The sequence below is a fragment of the Streptopelia decaocto genome (assembly GCF_964273445.1).
Source record: "Streptopelia decaocto genome assembly, chromosome: 10".
In the NCBI taxonomy this organism is placed as follows: domain Eukaryota; kingdom Metazoa; phylum Chordata; class Aves; order Columbiformes; family Columbidae; genus Streptopelia; species Streptopelia decaocto.
In genome coordinates this window covers 14,020,610-14,038,863 of record NC_138665.1, presented here as the reverse complement: position 1 = coordinate 14,038,863, position 18,254 = coordinate 14,020,610, and the positions used below count along the sequence as shown (strand labels likewise).

The 18,254-nt window shown below is 46.7% G+C and overlaps 1 protein-coding gene across 10 annotated transcripts in view; it reads left to right on the top strand.

The window, feature by feature from the left end:
- The window catches only part of MBNL3 (muscleblind like splicing regulator 3), a 92,047-nt gene that overhangs the window by 61,947 nt on the left and 11,846 nt on the right, over positions 1–18,254 (top strand). For 8 of the 10 annotated variants that reach the window (XR_014184956.1, XR_014184957.1, XM_082061723.1 and 5 more), the window contains 3 exons: positions 4,758–4,958; positions 6,378–6,614; positions 13,967–14,117. Coding sequence is in view for 7 of the 10 variants with exons in the window: in XM_082061723.1 (XP_081917849.1) it covers positions 4,758–4,958; positions 6,378–6,614; positions 13,967–14,117 (589 nt within the window). In the remaining 3 variants the exon portion in view is untranslated. The remainder of the gene's footprint in view (positions 1–4,757; positions 4,959–6,377; positions 6,615–13,966; positions 14,118–18,254) is intronic. The other 2 variants (XR_014184955.1, XM_082061721.1) reach the window with 1 other exon arrangement.

Genomic DNA, 18,254 nt, shown 5'->3' with positions numbered 1-18,254 from the left:
CTGTGTTCCCTCCTGGGGCAGTGTGACCCTCATGCCTCCCCATGGTGCTGAGGGAGGGGTTAATGCACAAGGTGGCCAACTCTCTTGGCCAGTGAAGCTTGGAACAAGTGTTGGAACAGATTTCAACAGGTGTTTTGGGCATGTATTTGTTCTCTGCAGCAAAAATCTGATCTGTATCTCAGTTTCTAGTCAAAGGCACACTAGGAATTAATAAAGACATGTACCCTGGCCCACCAGGGAGCTGGTATCTGCTCAGGGACAGTGCTGTGGGGTGTCAACACCTGACTTTTACATTACAGCAGCCCACAAGTGAGCTCTCCTTTGAGCTAGGAGCATGTCTTTGAGGTCAGACTGGGGAAATGAGCATCTGTGGTGGTAGGTAGCCAGATCTTTTGACCAGTTGGGTTCAGTCCAGCATGTTCAGCCTTCGTGTTAGAGGGGTGGTTTTACAACCAGCCCCATGCAGTTGCGTTGGAGGGGAACACAGGTTTTTGCTTTTTCTGAACAGCATCAATTGTGTTTCCAATATCAGGGTCTTCAGCCTTGTCAGTATGAGATCTTTATCTTCCGTGTTTATATCACCAGGCTGTAATAAAAGCTGCTGCCGTTTTTTGTGTGTTTTCCACGTGTAGCTGCTTAGCAGCAACCTGCCTCCCCACCCCCATTCAGGCCATCAACACCTCTTCATTTATACTGGCTCTCTCATTTTTAGGCTTTCCCCTTTTAGGGTGTGAGGTAATTCAGAATCAACACTTCCCAGCTGAGACAGCGCTTCTGTTCCACAAAACACCAGCCGCTCCTCTGCCTTCCTCTTCACACCCACTCTTTCTTCTCTAGCTCTAGCATGATTTCTGCTGGGCAAATTGAATGCAACTTCTAGTTTGTTAACAAAATCAGCTGTTCCGGGTTCTGTTCACCACCAGCGGTGTCAAATGTCCCGCTCTGAGACGGTCCCTTCTCTCTGCTGACACTTTCAACCCAATGGCTCCCCTGCATGGGGTCTGTGAGGAGCTCTGAGCTGTTGGGGTCCTTGGCAGCCCTCCCCTCAAGATGTGTGTTCACAACAGCCATTGCAACTTTTTCTTTTTTTCTTAATTCTTGCAAGCATTTTAATACTGAGCAAACCAGTCTTGTGAGCTGTTACTGGTGTGGGCCCATCTGCCACTGCACTGTAACCTGTTCCTGCTCAGGAGTTACTGGTAGTGCTACATGTGTTATGGTTAATAAAAGTTTGCAAGGAAACCTGCCCCTGTGTTTCCTGAATTTGCAAGAGCTTTACAGGTGGCAGCGGGGTAAGTGTTGATACTTCCAGTCTGGCTCTTTTGCCGTAGAGCACACCAGCAACTAGGCTGAGAGTATACAGTCATAATATTGATCTGGCAGGTCTCCTGGCTGGGTTCAATCACAAGAGGTGGATGGGAGGCATGTTGAGGAGAACAGTGCTGTTTGGAGTAGAAGTTACAGTAGGGTTCTGGCTGCAAGAAAGAAATTCACTCAGATTCCCTCAGGCCAGGCCTGGCACAGGGGACCTGCACAGACGTAAAGGGAGGAGGGATTTGGCTGTAGCATCTTTATTACTGGTACTGGTGCATGAGCCAGATTGGATTTCCCAATCCAAGACAGGCAGTTGCGGCTGGCAATGAGCACAGCCCATCTTTTCCTCTTATCAGCCACAATAAATACAGAGCTCCTTGATGCCAGCTTACAAAGGAGCAGTTTTCAGTGCACTTCGCACGCTTCAGACTTAAAACCCCCAGTGCTTCTGGGTGTAACGTGCTGAGCGAGGTCTGCTTGTTCTCCGGCTGTGCATCCGATGAGAACGCCTGCAGGTGTGAGGTCCCTGCCCGTGGGCAGGGTGCGGAGCAGAGCTCTGGCTGTCCGTCAGTGGCTCTGGGCACGCAGTTCGGTTGGGCAGAAGAAGCGGCTGTGAAACCTCGAGAACGCAGCAGCAGATATGACAGGGCATGGAAACGGGTGAGCAACAAGCGGTAGTGATAACAACCCGTCCTGCTGTGTCATGCACTGTTCTGCAGGTCTCCAGGATCATGGGTAGATCTTCAGTTGCTCTTCCTCTGCTCTCTTCAGCTTGGGTTCAGATCCCTTAGCCTTTGCCAGTTGTTCCCAGGCAGGAGAGGGGCTGCTTTTGAGGGAACACCCTTGGAGATGGGGACTGCGTGTTACAGGGAGAGGGACCTGCCTCTCCATTTGTAAGTGGCTTTGGTGTAGGGGCTGGTATATCACCTCTTCACAAATGTTTCACGCCCCTTCCCACCGGTTTCTGGTGAATTCACTCAGTGTGAGGCATTGCAGACCCCCAGCCCTTCTCCCTGGCTGCACAAATGCCCCAGCATCCTCTGAGCAGTGGGAGAAACATCTCTCCCCCATCTCAGAAACCAGCTGTGTCCTCATGCTGGCTGCTGGTTTTATTCAAGCCCAGACAGGGGAAGCCTGCTTTAAAAGGATCTCCTGAAATTTTGGAGCGATGTCAGTGCTATGTCTGCTCTGTCCAGACACCCGGGACTCTTGCTGTATTGTAGATTTGCCCACGCATTTGTGCAAGCCGCACGTGCTGCAAGGTTTGAGCTACTATGGGTACACAAAACAAGTGCTGACAGTGTGTGTTGGGCCCCAACATAACTCTGTGCAGACTGGCCAGGCTGGAGAAACTCCTTAAAATAGCATTGACAGTACAAATGATGGCAAGGAGTTCAGCAGGTGCCACTGTAATTACTAGTATTCACACAAAAGAAAACATCTAATGGATGCTGCCTCCTCACTAAAGTGTTCAGGGAGTCACAGTGTTTGAAGATCCTTAAAGAGCTTTTCCAGCAGCAAAAGGTATAAAGTGTCTGGGAGCCACAGAGAACTAAAAGAGAGAAGAAAATGATTTAATAAAGAGCTGTAGACTGCAGGATCTCTGGATTTAATGGTTAAAGTCTCCCATCAGCTGAAGCAGGGCTTGACTTTGATAGAAAATTGGAAATCCTTCCCAGAGAGGATTATTGGGTTCCACTACACTTAAAGCACCCAGCGTGGCTGATTCAGGAGGCCACGGCTCCTTCTGGAGGAGAAAGTGGGACGTACGCTGGCAGTGACCTGCCATCCCCTTTCCCATCACCTCAGGAGCTGCTTGCTGTCCCTCTGACCTTAGGAAGGGGTCATCATTAAACTAAATATAGGTTAGGACAGCTTGGCTGGTGTTACTGTGCACTAGCTTTTTCCTGATTCCAATAAGCAAAGTGTTTTTTAGTTTATGAAAGTACTGGGAGGAAGATGTTGTCAAGAAACACACTGTCCATGTGTGATTTCTTTTAGAAACCCACAGGACTAGAGGTACAAAAATAAAAGCAAGGAGGGAATAATGTGTGTGGCCAGCAAGCCACCACAGGACATTTGGTAAGCACACTTGCATTTATTGCTGAGTAGAGGCTCGAGCTACCAAGGATGGCATCACGTACACCTGCGAATGTGAGAAGCTTTAACTGTAACCCAGAGTTCACAGTGGAGCAGTTGACAGAGGGGAAAATAAAAATAGCTGCAAGTCACAGGCTCCTGTCCCTGGGGACTGCTCGAGCCCCTGTACAGGAGCAGGAGTGCTGCCTTGCGGGCTCTGGTCCTTGGGGTGGGCAGGGGGGACTTTTCATTAGCTGGAATTGATTTTGTTCCAAACACACCTCGGATGTGGTGCTTTAAAGACGTACAGACTCCCTGACTGTAGGGGTTATTCACAGACTTTAAACTGATCACCTGCTTAGGAGCTTTGTGCCATCTCTACCACCTCTCAGGGCAGCAGCTCCTTGCCCAGACCAGAGCTGCTCGAGCTGCTCTGGCCACCGGCAGTGAAGCTCTGCCATGCTTGCAGGGCCTGCTGAACACCATTTTGGAGATTAGAAGCAGTTGAGATCTTTATGGCTCATTTTCCTGTCTCCTCAAAGGGACATCGCTCCTCACAGCATAACTGGAGTCCTGGACCTTGTGCGGGTCCACCTGGTCCATCTCATCTGGCACACTCTGTCCATGACTCTTCCAAGCCCACAACCCACCTGCTCTTGCCAAAGTCATGAGTTCTGGCACTTTGTGATGCTAGAGACTTTGGTGTCCGCTTGCTGCCCTTGCCATAGAGCATAGGCTCAGGGTACTCCTGCAAAATTGCTTTTGCCTGGAGGCTGTTGACAGTCTGAAATGAACCCCAGATGTGCAGAATGCTAAACTTCCACGTGTTCTGTAGCGGAGATGCCTCACCCAACTCTGAATGATCCCATTTGTCTACCTGAGTCATACCGGCCGTGGTAACGTGGAGCTCAGTGCATGCTGAAAGTGCATTCAACCATGTAGCTAATGGCTGTGGGCTGCAAGGTCCTCAAGCTGCTGTTTACCTTGAGGTATCTGTACAGCATTGCTATGTAGATATACAGAAACTGAGACATTTATTTGGGGATGAGAAATCTGTTTAATTTGGGCCTGCCCTAATTGATGGCATGAAATCCTTAATTGTGTCATTAAACTATAAAGATCATCAATATGCTTTGATCTGGCAAATAAAGGTGCCTTCTGTTCAGGATGAGTCACAAATCTGCGAGTCAGGAGAAAGGAATGGATCACGAGAAAATGGCGATAAATGAAGAGACTGGAGAACACAGCATTTTGATGTTGCTAATGAAATTATCTAAAAGGATTTAAGTGTTGCAAGGCTTTGGTGGGTAATCCAAGATAGGGGTTTTTAACTCATAATTTATTTTTTCTCTTTCTATACACAGACGACGTTTCCTGTGACTCCATCGCTTGCAACCAGCCCCACAATGGCATTTAGTCCTTACCTGAGTCACGTTTCTCCTGGGATGGGCTTGGTTCCTGCAGAGCTTTTACCAAATACTCCTGTCCTGGTTTCTGGAAATCCTACTGTTACAGTACCGGGAGGCTCTGCTGGGCAGAAACTGATGCGTACGGATAAACTGGAGGTATTTGGACGTCTGATACGATACTGCTGATGGGAAAGAACAGGGCATGTGGGCCCAGCTGTTGCTCTCTGCTAGAATGACCTGATGCGGCACAGCGCAAAATTTAACTTGCAGCTTTTCTGCCCGGGGCTGCTGCTCTCTGCTTGAGCAGACTCATGCAGGACCTGATCCCAAAACCTTGGAAGGCACTGGAAATTTGGAAGCAGTCGCTCTTCTGATTTCAGTGTGTTAGAACAGGGCTGGAATGGTTGGTTTATGTCTGTGATCTGCCACACTTAAAAAAATGCAAATGGATGGATTACCATTTCTCTGAGTTGAGTGGGACATGCTTTGGAAGTAACAGACACTTCCTTTGTCTGGAGATAGGTTTATTGAGCTTTTACAGAAAGTTTTAAGCATTACACTCTTGGAAATGCTGGGGTACGGGGCATTGGAAAGACATGTCCCTCTCCCCCTGTTGGCCGGGCATGCTGGGGCTTAGTGTTGGAGGAGCCGTAAATGTCTTTCAAACCCTAAGCAGAGGCTCTGCAGGAGATAAGGGCTGAGGACCTGAATTCAGAGGCCCCTGCAGCTGTAAATTATAGCACAGGAAGATAGTAGAGAAGGGTGTTATTTAAAAACATATAGTTTTGTGTTATGTATGTTATATTTCCTTGCTGATTGATTCTGTTCTTGCACGATGTCTCAGCTTTCCCTACTGGTATGTGATCTATACTACCAGCTATAGTCCTCAACAGTTTCTCTGAGTTCCTCACACAAGGAAACCTTGCAGAACCATTTTGTGAAACCTTTTTCCCTACCTTTGATGCTTCAGTGTTCATAACTTACGAGGATCAGCAAGATCTTCTTAAAGCTGGCAATTTTGGTAACACCTTATGAACACGTTGCAGTGTAATCAAACACACTGTCATGTAACCCCAGGGTCAGAGTTTTATTGTGGAGGGCACTAAGACTGTTGATGTGGAAGAGGCTCCTCATATTAAAGGCAAGGTACTTGTTGAAAATAACAGCAGCATGCAACATTTAGAATTAAGATGTCCTGCCCTAGAGTACATTCCGTATCCAGCTGAGACATAAAGGGCAGAGTTATTAACATTTAAGCTTTAGAGGCAGAGGAGGAATCCTGAGCTCCAAAAGTTTTGGTAAACGATGTTAACTTCCTGGAGTCGCATTCCATTCTGCACAAATTATGTACTTCCTATGCATTTGGCAATTGGACTTGGTAACGTGTGTTTTTCATACCCTGAACCAGTTGTGAGTAGCACCACTTGCCCCTGTGACTGTATGCGCTACCCAAGATGAGCACGGATTTAGAGTACGCGTAGTTTGATGTGGCCAACTGAACTGATAATTCTATGTTGAAAGTACTGAAGGAAGAGTAACCTGATGTTCTGCTTAATAATGTGACTTTCTTTTAAGGTTTGTCGAGAGTTTCAGCGTGGAAATTGCACACGTGGTGAGAATGATTGCCGCTATGCTCACCCTATAGATATTGCAATGATAGACACAAATGAAAATACTGTTACAGTTTGCATGGATTACATCAAAGGTCGATGCTCTAGGGAGAAATGCAAGTACTTTCATCCCCCTGCACACCTGCAAGCCAAAATCAAGGCAGCTCAACACCAGGTGAACCAGACAGCTGCAGCTGCGATGGTAAGTAGAGCTCTTACCAAGCTGTATTTCCATTGCTAAGAGATTTCATTTGTGTCACATGCATCATTTGTGGAAAAGTAGAGTGCTTTGTAAATGGCTGACTAGAGAGCTGAGAGCATGTGCAATACGAATCCCATCTCTCCATCCTGTCTTGTGTGCTCGCTGTAGCATGAAGCCCTGAGGGGGACAGTCCATCTTGCCCGTTAGGGACATGGTGGCAAACCCTGTGATTTTTCTGACATGGCATCATGAGGTCACAAGAACGCAAGTACAGCAGCACCTGGAACCAGCACCTTCCCTGGCTAAGTCATAGGTGTCAGTGTATCTTCCTCAGTACACAACGAAAACAAAGACTGCCCATCCCATAATACATCCTTTGCAAGGAGATGCTGCCCTGTTGAAGTCAGTAGCAAAATTTCCACTGACTTAAAAGCAGACAAGATACTGGTTGTTCAGGCTTAGCAACCTTGTGCCTGATACCTTTTGTCAAGGCTTAGTGAAATGACAAGACTCAAACCGAGGATGACACCCTGACCTGTTTGATACTTCGGGCCTGGTGAAAATGGTCCCACCTGCATTTTAATTTGAACTATGACTTCTCATTCTATAAATGAGTCAAGGAAGACTTACCGGATCAAATTCCTTGCTGGAGTAAATGTTTGCTGTTCTGTTGAATTTCATTTAATGGCACCTGTTTATTCCGGAGATGAGAGAGCTGGGATGTCCAGCCTGGGGACAGAAGAAAAGGCTCAGGGAAGTCTTACCCATGTGTATAAATTTCTGATGGGGGAAGTAAAGACGATGGAGGCAAACTCTTCTCTGTGGTGCACAGTGAAAGAACAAGAGGTGGTGGGCACGAAGTAAAATATGGGAAATTCCATTTAAACATAAGAAAAACTTATTTACTATGAGGGTGATCAAACACTGCAACAGGTTGCTTGGAGATACTCAGAAGGTGCTTCAGCTGACCCTGCTGTGAGCAGGGTGATCTCCAGAGGTCACTTCCAACCTCATCCATTCTGTGATATGGTTTTTTTTTTTTAATAAATAATAATAATAATGTTCTTGCTTGCTTTTTGATTTACAAGTAAGACTACTAAATTTTTTCTAAGTACCTCTTTTTTATTTTTAGACAGTAAAGTAAGTTGCTTTCATTCTGGGTTAAATGTAATGCAAAACTGGGAAGATTCTAGAAATTAAACACCTGGCATCCTTGTAGTATTAGTATTCCCTTGAATGTAATTTGAAGAACCAATTTATACTGCAGTATTTATTTGGCTTGCAGAGTTTGTCTATTAGATTTCTTACTATTTTTATTATTGTTGACATGACAGCCCAGGTCTGTTGAAAAAGAACCTTCTGAAGTGAAATTCTTTTGTTTTTTACAACTGACTCTTTGCTTTATCACTAATTATCTAGGACACTGCTATTTAACCAAAGCCAGTGCATGTTTTATTCATGCTACTGGCTTCTCTTAAAAACGTAATTAACCTTATTTGTATGCTGTTAACTAGAATCTTTAAAATATTTATTGATGGCTTGTTGCATCACCCCTGTGACCAAAACAGCTTACATTATTCATTGAGTTTTCAAGGTTTGGTGCATTTACTGTACCTGTTGAGGAATAAGACTTTAATAAAGGGAAGAATGGTGTCCAGTTTTCTCAGATCAAAAAAACATCTGCCAGACAAATGGGCGCACCTTCTAAACTAGATTTGGAATGGCTTCAAATCGAAATTCAGAAGATATTTCTGTGAGAGACCCAACCCCGCGCTTACTTGACATGCACAAGTAGCAGCTCTACTCCTGCTTGGCTGAAGTGGGTGCAGCACAGTCCGATGAACTGGGGCAGGCTCGGTCCTCGGTTCAGGGTGTCACTTCAGCATGTGCTTGAACCTCTTTCCTGTGCTGGTGCTGCTGCCCCCAGCGCTCCCGCTGAGCTCTGCATGGCGTGTGGCTGCAGAACGAGCGCTGAAGCCCCGGGCGAGGCTGCTTGCGGGTGCTGATCCCTGGGCGCTCCTGACCCGCTGTGCCAGCCCCAGTGAAGATGCTGTAACGCACGTGTCCCACAATGACGTTTCTTTACTTTTAAAACTTACCGAGGCAAAATAGCTGACTAGCCGCTAGGCCAGGTAATTACTCAGCCACCCCATGTTGTGCATGCCTCGTCTTTTTAATATATTGTATAATGCATTCATTTTTTTTTTTTTCCTCTTCGCCTCCCCAAAGTGTTGCTTTCTCTTGACACACTTCTGCTTGCTGTTTTTGTTACCGTGCTTGACCCCCCCTTCCCGGCCCATTGCCATCATGTGCTCGCTGCCTGCTAATTAAGACTCAGACAGCTGTCAGATCGCTGAAGCGACCGCTCGAGGCCACCTTTGACCTGGTACTTGGACCTTTTACCTTCTCGCTTTTGCACGTAACCATCTTAGTCTGCATGAAAGCCTTCCGCACTTGGTCTGTTGTGTTAGTGCCTGGGGAGACTGCCCATCCTGGCCAGAAATGTTGCAGTGTGTGTTCAGACATGCTCATCCTGTGCCTCGTGCACCATCCATTAACCGTCCGAGCTTTGCCTCCTGAAGCCTGGATGTGTTTTGGAGGCAGTGAATATTCTTGGGGAGGAGACAGCTCTGGGTTTTGAAGTGTTTTGCCAAACAGTAGTAACTTTGGAGTCATGAGACATGATGTTTCAGTGAGAATTTAACTCATTAGGTCTGCAGTGTGCTGGATATGCCAGAGGACTGGGTGGTGCAGGACAGATCCAGCAACTTTTTGTGGTGTGCCCAACAGCACAGCCTTGCCCGGGCAGTGTCAGGCTGGTACTCACCTGCAGAAGGCTGTTGTGTGCAGTGGGCACAGCTCAGATTTAGGAGGGAGAGCACTGACAGCACCCTCAGAGATCTGTGCTCGGAACTGAAGCAGATGCAGGTCAGGACTTTGGTCGGGTGTTCAGTAAGCTGGGGAGGTGGCTGCAGCTCCAACTCTGGTTCCTTGCTCCATACGTAGTGGGACAGTGTCAGCAAAGGGACCTCGCTCTGGGTGCTTTTTCCTTCAGTCCCAGGCACAGGATCTGCTCCCCAGGCTTCTGCCTGCAAGCTCTCTTCATAAAAGCTACCTTTGATTATTTTCTGAGTCTCAAATATGTTTACCTGTTTTCATGACGCTCATAACAAGGCAAAAGCCATCCTCCCAGTCTGCTGTCAGTCCTGGCTCCGCAGAAGACAGCTCTGTCCTGCTCATCCCAAATAACATGAGATGCAATACCTCCTGAAAAAGGAGCAGTTCCCGGTGCCCAGCTATAGGGAAAAAGGGAAGAGTGGACACAGAGGAGTCGTGAAACCTTAAAGGTGTTATTGTTCCTCATTCCCAGAGCAAAGAAGTCCGAAGACTTGTTTTTGGGGTTTTTTTTAAGTAGTCCAGAGGCTTCCTTATCAGAGGTTTAGGCAGCAGCACTGGGAGACCTTGCTAGGGACCAGCTTCCAGCAGCAGTCGTGGAATTAGGCTGTAAATGACATAACAGCCTGTTGCTCCCCGCTGCTCACGGCCGGCACAAGCGCAGCCCAAAGCCAGCGCAGGCAGCGAGCCCACGGTGCCTCGCTGCCCTCGGCAAGAACCACCTCTACAACACTCGGTCTGGCAGAGAATGGGAAAGCCCTTTAACTCCCCTGCCCTCCTGATGTCCCTCACTGAACAAACCCCCATTGGTGAAGTTATTTTTAATGGTCTTCCTGCTATGAAACATCTGAAGGTTCGCAACCGCGTTGCTGGAATACGTCACCTCCTCTGAACCCTTTGGGAGGGCTACGCCAGAGAAGGATTCACAGTGGTGATAAGCGCATGTATAATCTTCAGAGGAAACTGCTCAGATTGCTTCTGCTGCTTTCCAGGGAACGGGCGCTACCTCTGCCCTCGCTCAGATCATTTTGTATTTGTTGTGCCTTGGACTGAAGTAGCAATCCAGATACAGACCAAGGCCCCTCTTTGCGAAGTGCAAAGGGGTGAAAGTGTGATCTGCTGCCAGGAGACAGAGATCTGAGGGGAACTTTGAGATGCAATTAAATTGTTTGTTGTGAATATTTAATCCAGTTCTTGTCTTGCAAAATATAACGAGAGGGTTGTTAACCAGCACGTGGGAAATTTTGACTTTGGCATGTAGTACAGTTTTTTTAATCTGTCAGTCATGCTGAAAGATTGTTTTCCATGCCATGCAGAGAAGTGCCACAAACCTCATGTTCCAGCAGGAATGTGACTTTCCCAGCCCAAAAATGGGAAGCTGCCTGATATTTTTTTAGTGGGAATTGTTCACTGGGATCAGTGTGGACTGTCACATGGACCCTTTCACCAGCGTAGATGGTCTGATTGTGTTGTATTAAGTTGCATACCCATGTGCACAAAAACACGCAGGCAAAGAAAGAAATTTGGAAGAAGGTACTGTCAAAGGGTACAGCTACATCTGTGATAGTCAGAGCTTGTCCAGAGGGAAATCACAAGCAGCAGGATGAGGTAAACTCACCAAGTTCTTTGCTTCAAGGGTTTAGTCTAGCTCCTGTCCTGCAGCAGAGAGGCACTAGCTACACAATTCGGTAAGGTGAAAATACGGTGAGGAGTTTCCCATTGCCTTTTGTAGGTGCTACAGGACCTTCCTGCACCAGAATATTGAGAATAAGTTAGGTTGGCAAGAGGAGGAGCACAGTCTTCAGGACTTGCTCCTGTATGGATGCTCCCCCAGCTGCTGGGAGGGGAGAGGTGACCCTGAGGCTGTGTCAAACCACACACAAACCAGGACGGGCTCCTGGCTCTGGTGCCCACAGAGCCCATGAGGCAGAACTGACCTTTAGGCTGTGCAGCGGCTGCCACAGTGGGCTTGTTTCTTTAGAAGACTCTGGAGACGTTGCATTTGTTTGGGCTTCTCCACTCAGACGTTTCCTGAAGGTGCTTTCAGGGAGCAGTAGCAAGGCTGCCGCAGCTCCTTTCTCTCCTTTCTCCCAAGGGGCTGTAGCAGGGTAGGACAAAGGGTGATGTTGGAGAGCTGATGGGTTAGTCTGTTGCGCCTTGATGTCCCCATGGCCTGTTGATGTTTGTGTGCTCCCTGTGACTGCAGTGCTGGGCTCAGGAATTGTCCCACGTGTAAAGAGCCAGGACATCATGGCAAGGTCCCAAAGCCTTGAGCTGTTCTGCTTTTGGCACTGCCATTATGGGATAATGGGCTTTTAGGGGTGGTGACAGCCTTTGGCCACAAAGCAAGGAGTCAAAAGTCCATTATGTCTCTGGCATAGTTACTTTACTATAATTAGTAATTTTTTTTTTTTTTCTGAGGCAGATTTTGGAAGCATCTGAAAAAGAATGTTTTGCAATCAGGCACAGTAAGGAGTGTGAATTTAAGCAGCAAGTGCTTCAGTCGCTGTAAATCTGTATAACAACTCCAATGTAAGTGGAGCTACTCCAGTCTCTACAAGCTGCAGATCTGTCCCATGCCTGGAGGAACATTCATGTAGCTGTCATTAAATAGTGGAGATGTAGATATAGCCAGATTTAATGTAGATAGCAATGAGAGCTCTCCTAGAAATGGAAAGTCTTAGATCTTTACCTAATATACCTCATCCTAAAATACAGACCTTGAGCAAAAGGTTTTGGTGTCTGTGTCTGAGAATGTTGTCCAGTGTTTGCTGTCTTTTGGTTCTAGCCAGAAGAAGTCTGGAAAGATGAAGTCCTAGTGCTGGCACGGAATGCCTGCTAGCATTAGCAAAGGATGTGTGCATGTCTCAGGGCAGTTTTTCAAATGCAATTTCTTCTTCTAATTTTCCTTTTTTTTTTTTTTTTTAATAATAAAACCACCTAAAAGCCACCATGTGAATAGAGATAGGATGGAATAATGTTTTGCCTGGAATTATCTTCCTTAACATTTCTCAGATGAGCAGTCTCCTATAGCAAATTAAAGTGAAACCTGTTTCTAGATGGTGACAAACTGTTGCAAGCTTTCACTTATATTCTGTTGTGTGTTGGTCTTCATAATGCTTTAAAAATCACTTGTTTCCTTTCTCCCAAGCACTGTTTGTAGCAGTAACCCTTCACTAGCTAAATCTCCTCCATTACCAACACTTCACTGTCACCTATTAAAAAAAAAATAGGAGTGATAACCCTATTTTTCAGCTATTGCTTTGCTACACGATATAGACTAACACAACTAGGCAGAAATGACCTGATTCTGCATGACTTCCACGTGCGTAAATCTCATTGACGTCAATGGGAGTGTTACGTGCAAAAGGACTGCAGGGCATAATTAAAAAGGACCCTTTTCTATCACAATGTGGAGAAAAAAATGTGGTTTCTACTTGGGTACAATGAAGAGCTGTAAATTATTGGAAACATTCCTGTCTCCTAAGAACCTGACATACTACTTTGCTGTTGAGACATGCTTGGGTGAATGATGAGTAACTCACTGAGACAAGTTCCTGAGTTGGGTTAATACTTTTTACCAAGTCTGATCATGAAACAGGTTTGACGGGCTGGAAAAAGCTCGGTGGTGTGATAAAACAAAAAGAGAGGATTTGCCTGATCGCAGGGCCCACCCAAATCTTCGAACACCAGATTTGTCAATGGCTTTTTCCACTGTTAATAATAAGCAAGCAATATTTAACTGTTGGAGGCCGTCTAGAGCTTGGGAGCAGGTCCACATCTGCGGGTGGTGAGCTGTGAGAATCAGGCCTGTCTTTCACCATGTTTCTCAGCCTCTCTACAATCAAATGGAAATGCGCTTTTCTGTGAACGTAACATTACGCGTGTAACTGGCAACAGCTACTGCTTTAGCACCTAGACACATGGGTCAGCACGCGTCCGCGCTTCCGCACATACATGTAGGCAGGTGTTGAAACAGCCAGAGGCAAGCATCCCTTTCCTTTTTTTCCCATGGCATTTGTTGCTTCTGCTAATTTTCTTGTTTTTAAATAGGCATCTACTATGTTTCTCTTAGCTTGTATTTTTTTTAAATGTGTGTTGCCTGCAGCTGCTCTTCATAATCTGCTCTCCAGGTGATCGCTTCTCCCCTTCTTCCCTCTCATACTTTTTTTTTCCTATGTGTCCAAGTCAGTCCTGCTGAAAAGCTCCCGTAGCATCCCTCCTCCTGCTCTGCTCTGCCCCTTCTCCTGGTGCATTTACTAACAGCTTACCTGGTGATGTTGTGGTTTCATCTACTACTGTGATTTAGCTGCTCCTCCCTTTCCTATCACACTCAGTTGACACAGTGGCAGGTGATTTGCAGCCAAGACCCCATATTATTTATTGCATGCTTGATCTACATCTGGGCCCCTATTTTTTTTCACTCCACTTGTCTTTAATGACTCCCTTATCCACAGGCCCTGCCGCCTGGTGCACTTCAACCTTTACCAAAGAGGCCAGCACTTGAAAAAAACAATGGTGCCACCACAGTCTTTAACCCAAGCGTTTTCCACTACCAACAGGCTCTAGCCAACATGCAGTTGCAACAGCCTACATTCATCCCTACAGGTAAGTGTCTCCTTGCTTTTCCCACCATCGTAGTTGTCTGTTTTTGTGACCTAGGCATTGAGCTAATGAGCAGATTTGTACAAGTCCTTAGCAAAGAGTATCAGTGTGTAGTTTCATGTTAAAAATGGATGAAAAGTTAACATTTTGTTATTTGACTTTTTTTTTCCTTCACCTACTATAGTTCAGAGGTTTTCACTTGTAAAGATCCCTTCTTAGCCTTTTTGGTTTGGTTTTTTTTTTTTTAAGCGGTTGAACTAAGAAAAATGTCTGCATGTTTCTTGAATTCATACTTTCTTCTCCTTATGTTTCAACTGGTTAATCCCAAATTAATTCTTTGACTCTTGCGTAGCACTCTTATGGACTCATGTTAAAATGTCTTACGGACCTCTGTGCGTGCTCACTTGAAGCTGCAGGTATCTTTCTGAGCTTCTAGGTCAGTGACCTACATATTCCAGCAGCCATGATGTTGATAGAGGGAATGGTTCATATTTAGTAAATACAAATTACATAATCCTCTTTAAAGGCATATATTTCCCTCTTGCTTGTCTTTTGAGCAGGATGATAGCCTAAGCTTTTTAAAAGCAATTTAGCTCACAGCTTTTATTGTACCTTTAAGGTCTCAGAGTAAAATTGAAAGATGCAGTTCAGTAATTCATATAGGACTCAAAATATTGACGTGGCAGATGTGGCTGCTGACTAGCCAATTAACTTCTATTCACTGCAGCCAAATGAAAAACAAAACCTGCTTAGTGTTGCAAGTGGCTGAATTAGAAATATTCCAAAGTTGATAGCTTGTTTTTTAGTGTCATTATTATCATTGCGTAGCGTTAAAAGAAAGTGAATGCCCAATGTTTTTAATGTTTAATGCTGTGTTCACTTGCCAGATGATATTTGCAAAAATATAGACGGTGTTCCTCTGGGCTGGCGCTGCCAGGTGAACACGTAGTGGACGTGCACCTTGGTCTCGCCATCCCTTGGGGTCAGGGGAAAAGATTTAGGGAGTGTCCCATACTGAAACCAAACTCTCAGGTGTGAGCTCCAGAGAGCTGAGGCCCAAACCCTGTGCTCCTTTGGCTTTCCTGCTCTGAGAGCACTTGGAGACACTCGGAGCTCAGCAGCTGCCAAGATGTTCTTCCAGGGAAGTGGAGTCTTGCTTGGAGAGACGCAGGGAGGGACTCGGGTAGGAGCCTCCCCCTGTGTGCTCTGCAAAGTGCTCCTGGAGGGGACGGGCTGAGCAGAACTTAGGCTCTCTGTTCGGTGCCAAGCGAAATGCTTCTGCAGGAAACGCTGACACCTTTGTCAATGCCAAGGCCCTGAGCTGGCTTCATGCTCTTCTTCCTCGAGGTCGAGGTTGCCACAGTTGACATAAGGACACGCATTTCTGATGTCAGCACCATAAATTAGCTTTTACCCAACACTCTCACTGGGCTGCTGTGCCCTGTCTCGTGGCAATGAAATTACGTGCAGAGATGATGCGTAACAGGTCTATTTGCTGGCAGCTGCTCTCATCTGAGGACATTAATGCTGGGCAGAGCAGCGAACTTCCAGTCAGAGGACAGATCTCTGATTAATTTACTTTACGCATCCTCATTTTCCCTTATGCGCCAGACTGCAGGTCTGGTCTGGGGCTTCGCAGCGCTCTGGCAGCCCAAGCGGAGAAGTGGCACAGAGCAGCTCTCACCGTGGGGAGGGAAAGCGACCTGCTGCTGTTCTTAGTTTCTCCCGTTCAGTTATTGAGAGATCAGCATTGTGGGTTGCCGTGGCGGGGAAAGTCAGGGTGGCTACTGAAAACAGCATCATCACTGCAATTGTTTAAAGTCCAGGAAAAAAACCTGCCTCTTTCAGCTTAAACTAGAGACTTTGAATCCCAGTCCCTGCTTGCAGGAGTAAATTGCTTTTGGAAAGTCGGTTTTAACATGAGTTTGATGTTTCTCTAAGGGCAATTTGTTTTCTGCTGACATGATCAGAAAGAAATCAACACAACTGATACCAAAAAAAAAAAAAAACAAACCCCTAACAACCTTGATTTCAAGGATAGATCATATAATTCAATGCCAGGGTGGGCGAAGAAATATATTCTCTACTACCCAAGAATTCAAGAATTAATTTGGTTTGCTATGATCTCTTAAAACTGATTTTAAACAATTTATGCACCAGTACTCAGAATCTGTTTGCATCTGCTTAAATACTAAATGCTGCAAAGAGAATACCTGCTTTTTAGTTAAAGTGATTTCTAACACTGAAGCTTCACTAATGAAATATCCCTTTTGTTCATCTTTCCACGCTTCAATGCATGGTGTGCAGGGTCAGTTCTGTGCATGACACCCACTGCAAGCGTTGGTAGGTTTTTCTACACAACTTCTCAACTTTTCCAAATCTGAAAGAGACAGCAAGTTAGTATGTGTCAGTGAGAACCTGGGTGGCTGAGTGTTGTGACTGTCTATTCGCTGTCTTCTCTGAGGCTTAAATGGTTGCATCCCTTTTAATTTCTGTGCAGTGTTTCATGTGACTAATAAGAGAATCCAATGTGATGTGTTCCCACCCCTATTTAGTTCCGCTGCAGAGACAAAGATTTGTCACTTTAAATGTTTTTACAAGCCATTAAAGTCATACAACAAAAGGAAATACCAAGGGGAAGATCCTGTTGATTGATTTTTTTTTTTGTGTCAGGCATCAGGTGGATTAGAGTTTGGATTTTTCGTTTTTCTTCTGAGGATATTTTTAGGAGACTGGTTGAATAAAGACACTAAGGAGGGATGCAGGTGGGGTCAGCCCTTCTGCCAGAGCAGGCCGGTTCTTGTACAGCGAGAGAAGCAGGGCTGAAACTGTGGGCAGGCTGAAGATCTCTTTAGTGGAGTGTCAGCTGTGCAGGTACCAGAACTGTAGGGAGATGCTGCTGCTGGTGTACCTGGGGTACGGTGAGGGGACAGGGCTGAGTACCCGCTCACTGCTGCTGCAGGCATCCAGTACGTTCAGGCTCAGAGTCTGGGTCTTACTGGGCACCTGTGCAGGTCTTTGAGCACAGCAGGGTGGCTGAAAACTGAGCTTTCATCCTCCAACCAAGGTTAGACGAGACTGCCAGCATTCAGGTGGGTGCCTGCTTCAACCAGAGGGAGAGAGGCAGGAGCCCCGGGGAGGGTGCAAGGCTTTTGGAGAGCGGATCTGAAAGCTTTGGCAGGAGTGGCTAAGCAGTCTGCTCTCGAACCTCCCCATCCCTGTAGTGCAGGGAGGACACGCTGCTTGCTTGATAGGGAGCTTAGCCCTTCAAACACACGTCTGCCTGTAGGAAACCCCAACCCACATGCTCCAGTGTCCTGGAGCGTGCTCAGCCTGCAGGGACGTGTGCTCCCCGCTGGGGCTGCCTGTTTGCTGCGGTGGAGGGCAAGGCAAGTCTGCTTCCCCACCGCATGTGTGCAGGGACAGCCAGGCCTTTCCATCGCTTCCTGGTCCTGCAAACCCCCTGGGTTTGAGGGATGCCCATGTGCGCCACAGAGCATCCCCTCCAGCGCTGTGCTCTGCGGAACGCGCAGCTTCAGGAGGCTGCCGAGCTCCCTGCTGCCGTGTTGTCCTTTCGGATGCTCTTCCTGCAAATTGTACCTGTTTGGATGCATTCATGTATTTTTCCCTCTCAGCCCCCTCCACTCTCCATCCCCACACCACCCCACAGTGGGGGAATTTTGCCAAATCCTCTAGAATTAGGGTGGAAAGGAAGCACGCTGAATTTGTACGTAGAGAGCTCGGGCTGCCAGCCGCTTGTTTGCCATGCCTCCAGCTCTGTCCCATGCCAAAACATCGTCCCCTCTAGAGAGAGGCGAAAAAACCCAGTGAAAGGGCCACAGTGGCCACTGCAAAGTGCATTGTGTACCTCTGGTTGCTGGCGGGGACGGGGTGGGGAGGGAAGGGGACAAGCTTTCCCAGGCGGGTGGGAGGGTGCGCTTGCCAAAATGTCCCCACCCAAAGGAACGTGCACTGGCTGTGTCTAACTCCCCATGGGTGCGAGCTGACGTGGGCTTTTGCTAGCACACCCACCCTCTCCCCCCTTTGGAAATTTGGCCCTCAGAGTCTAATACATCATTGTTCTGCTTATAAATGTACTAAGTGTTGAGAATGTTTTGGTTTTTTCCTTAATTATAATTG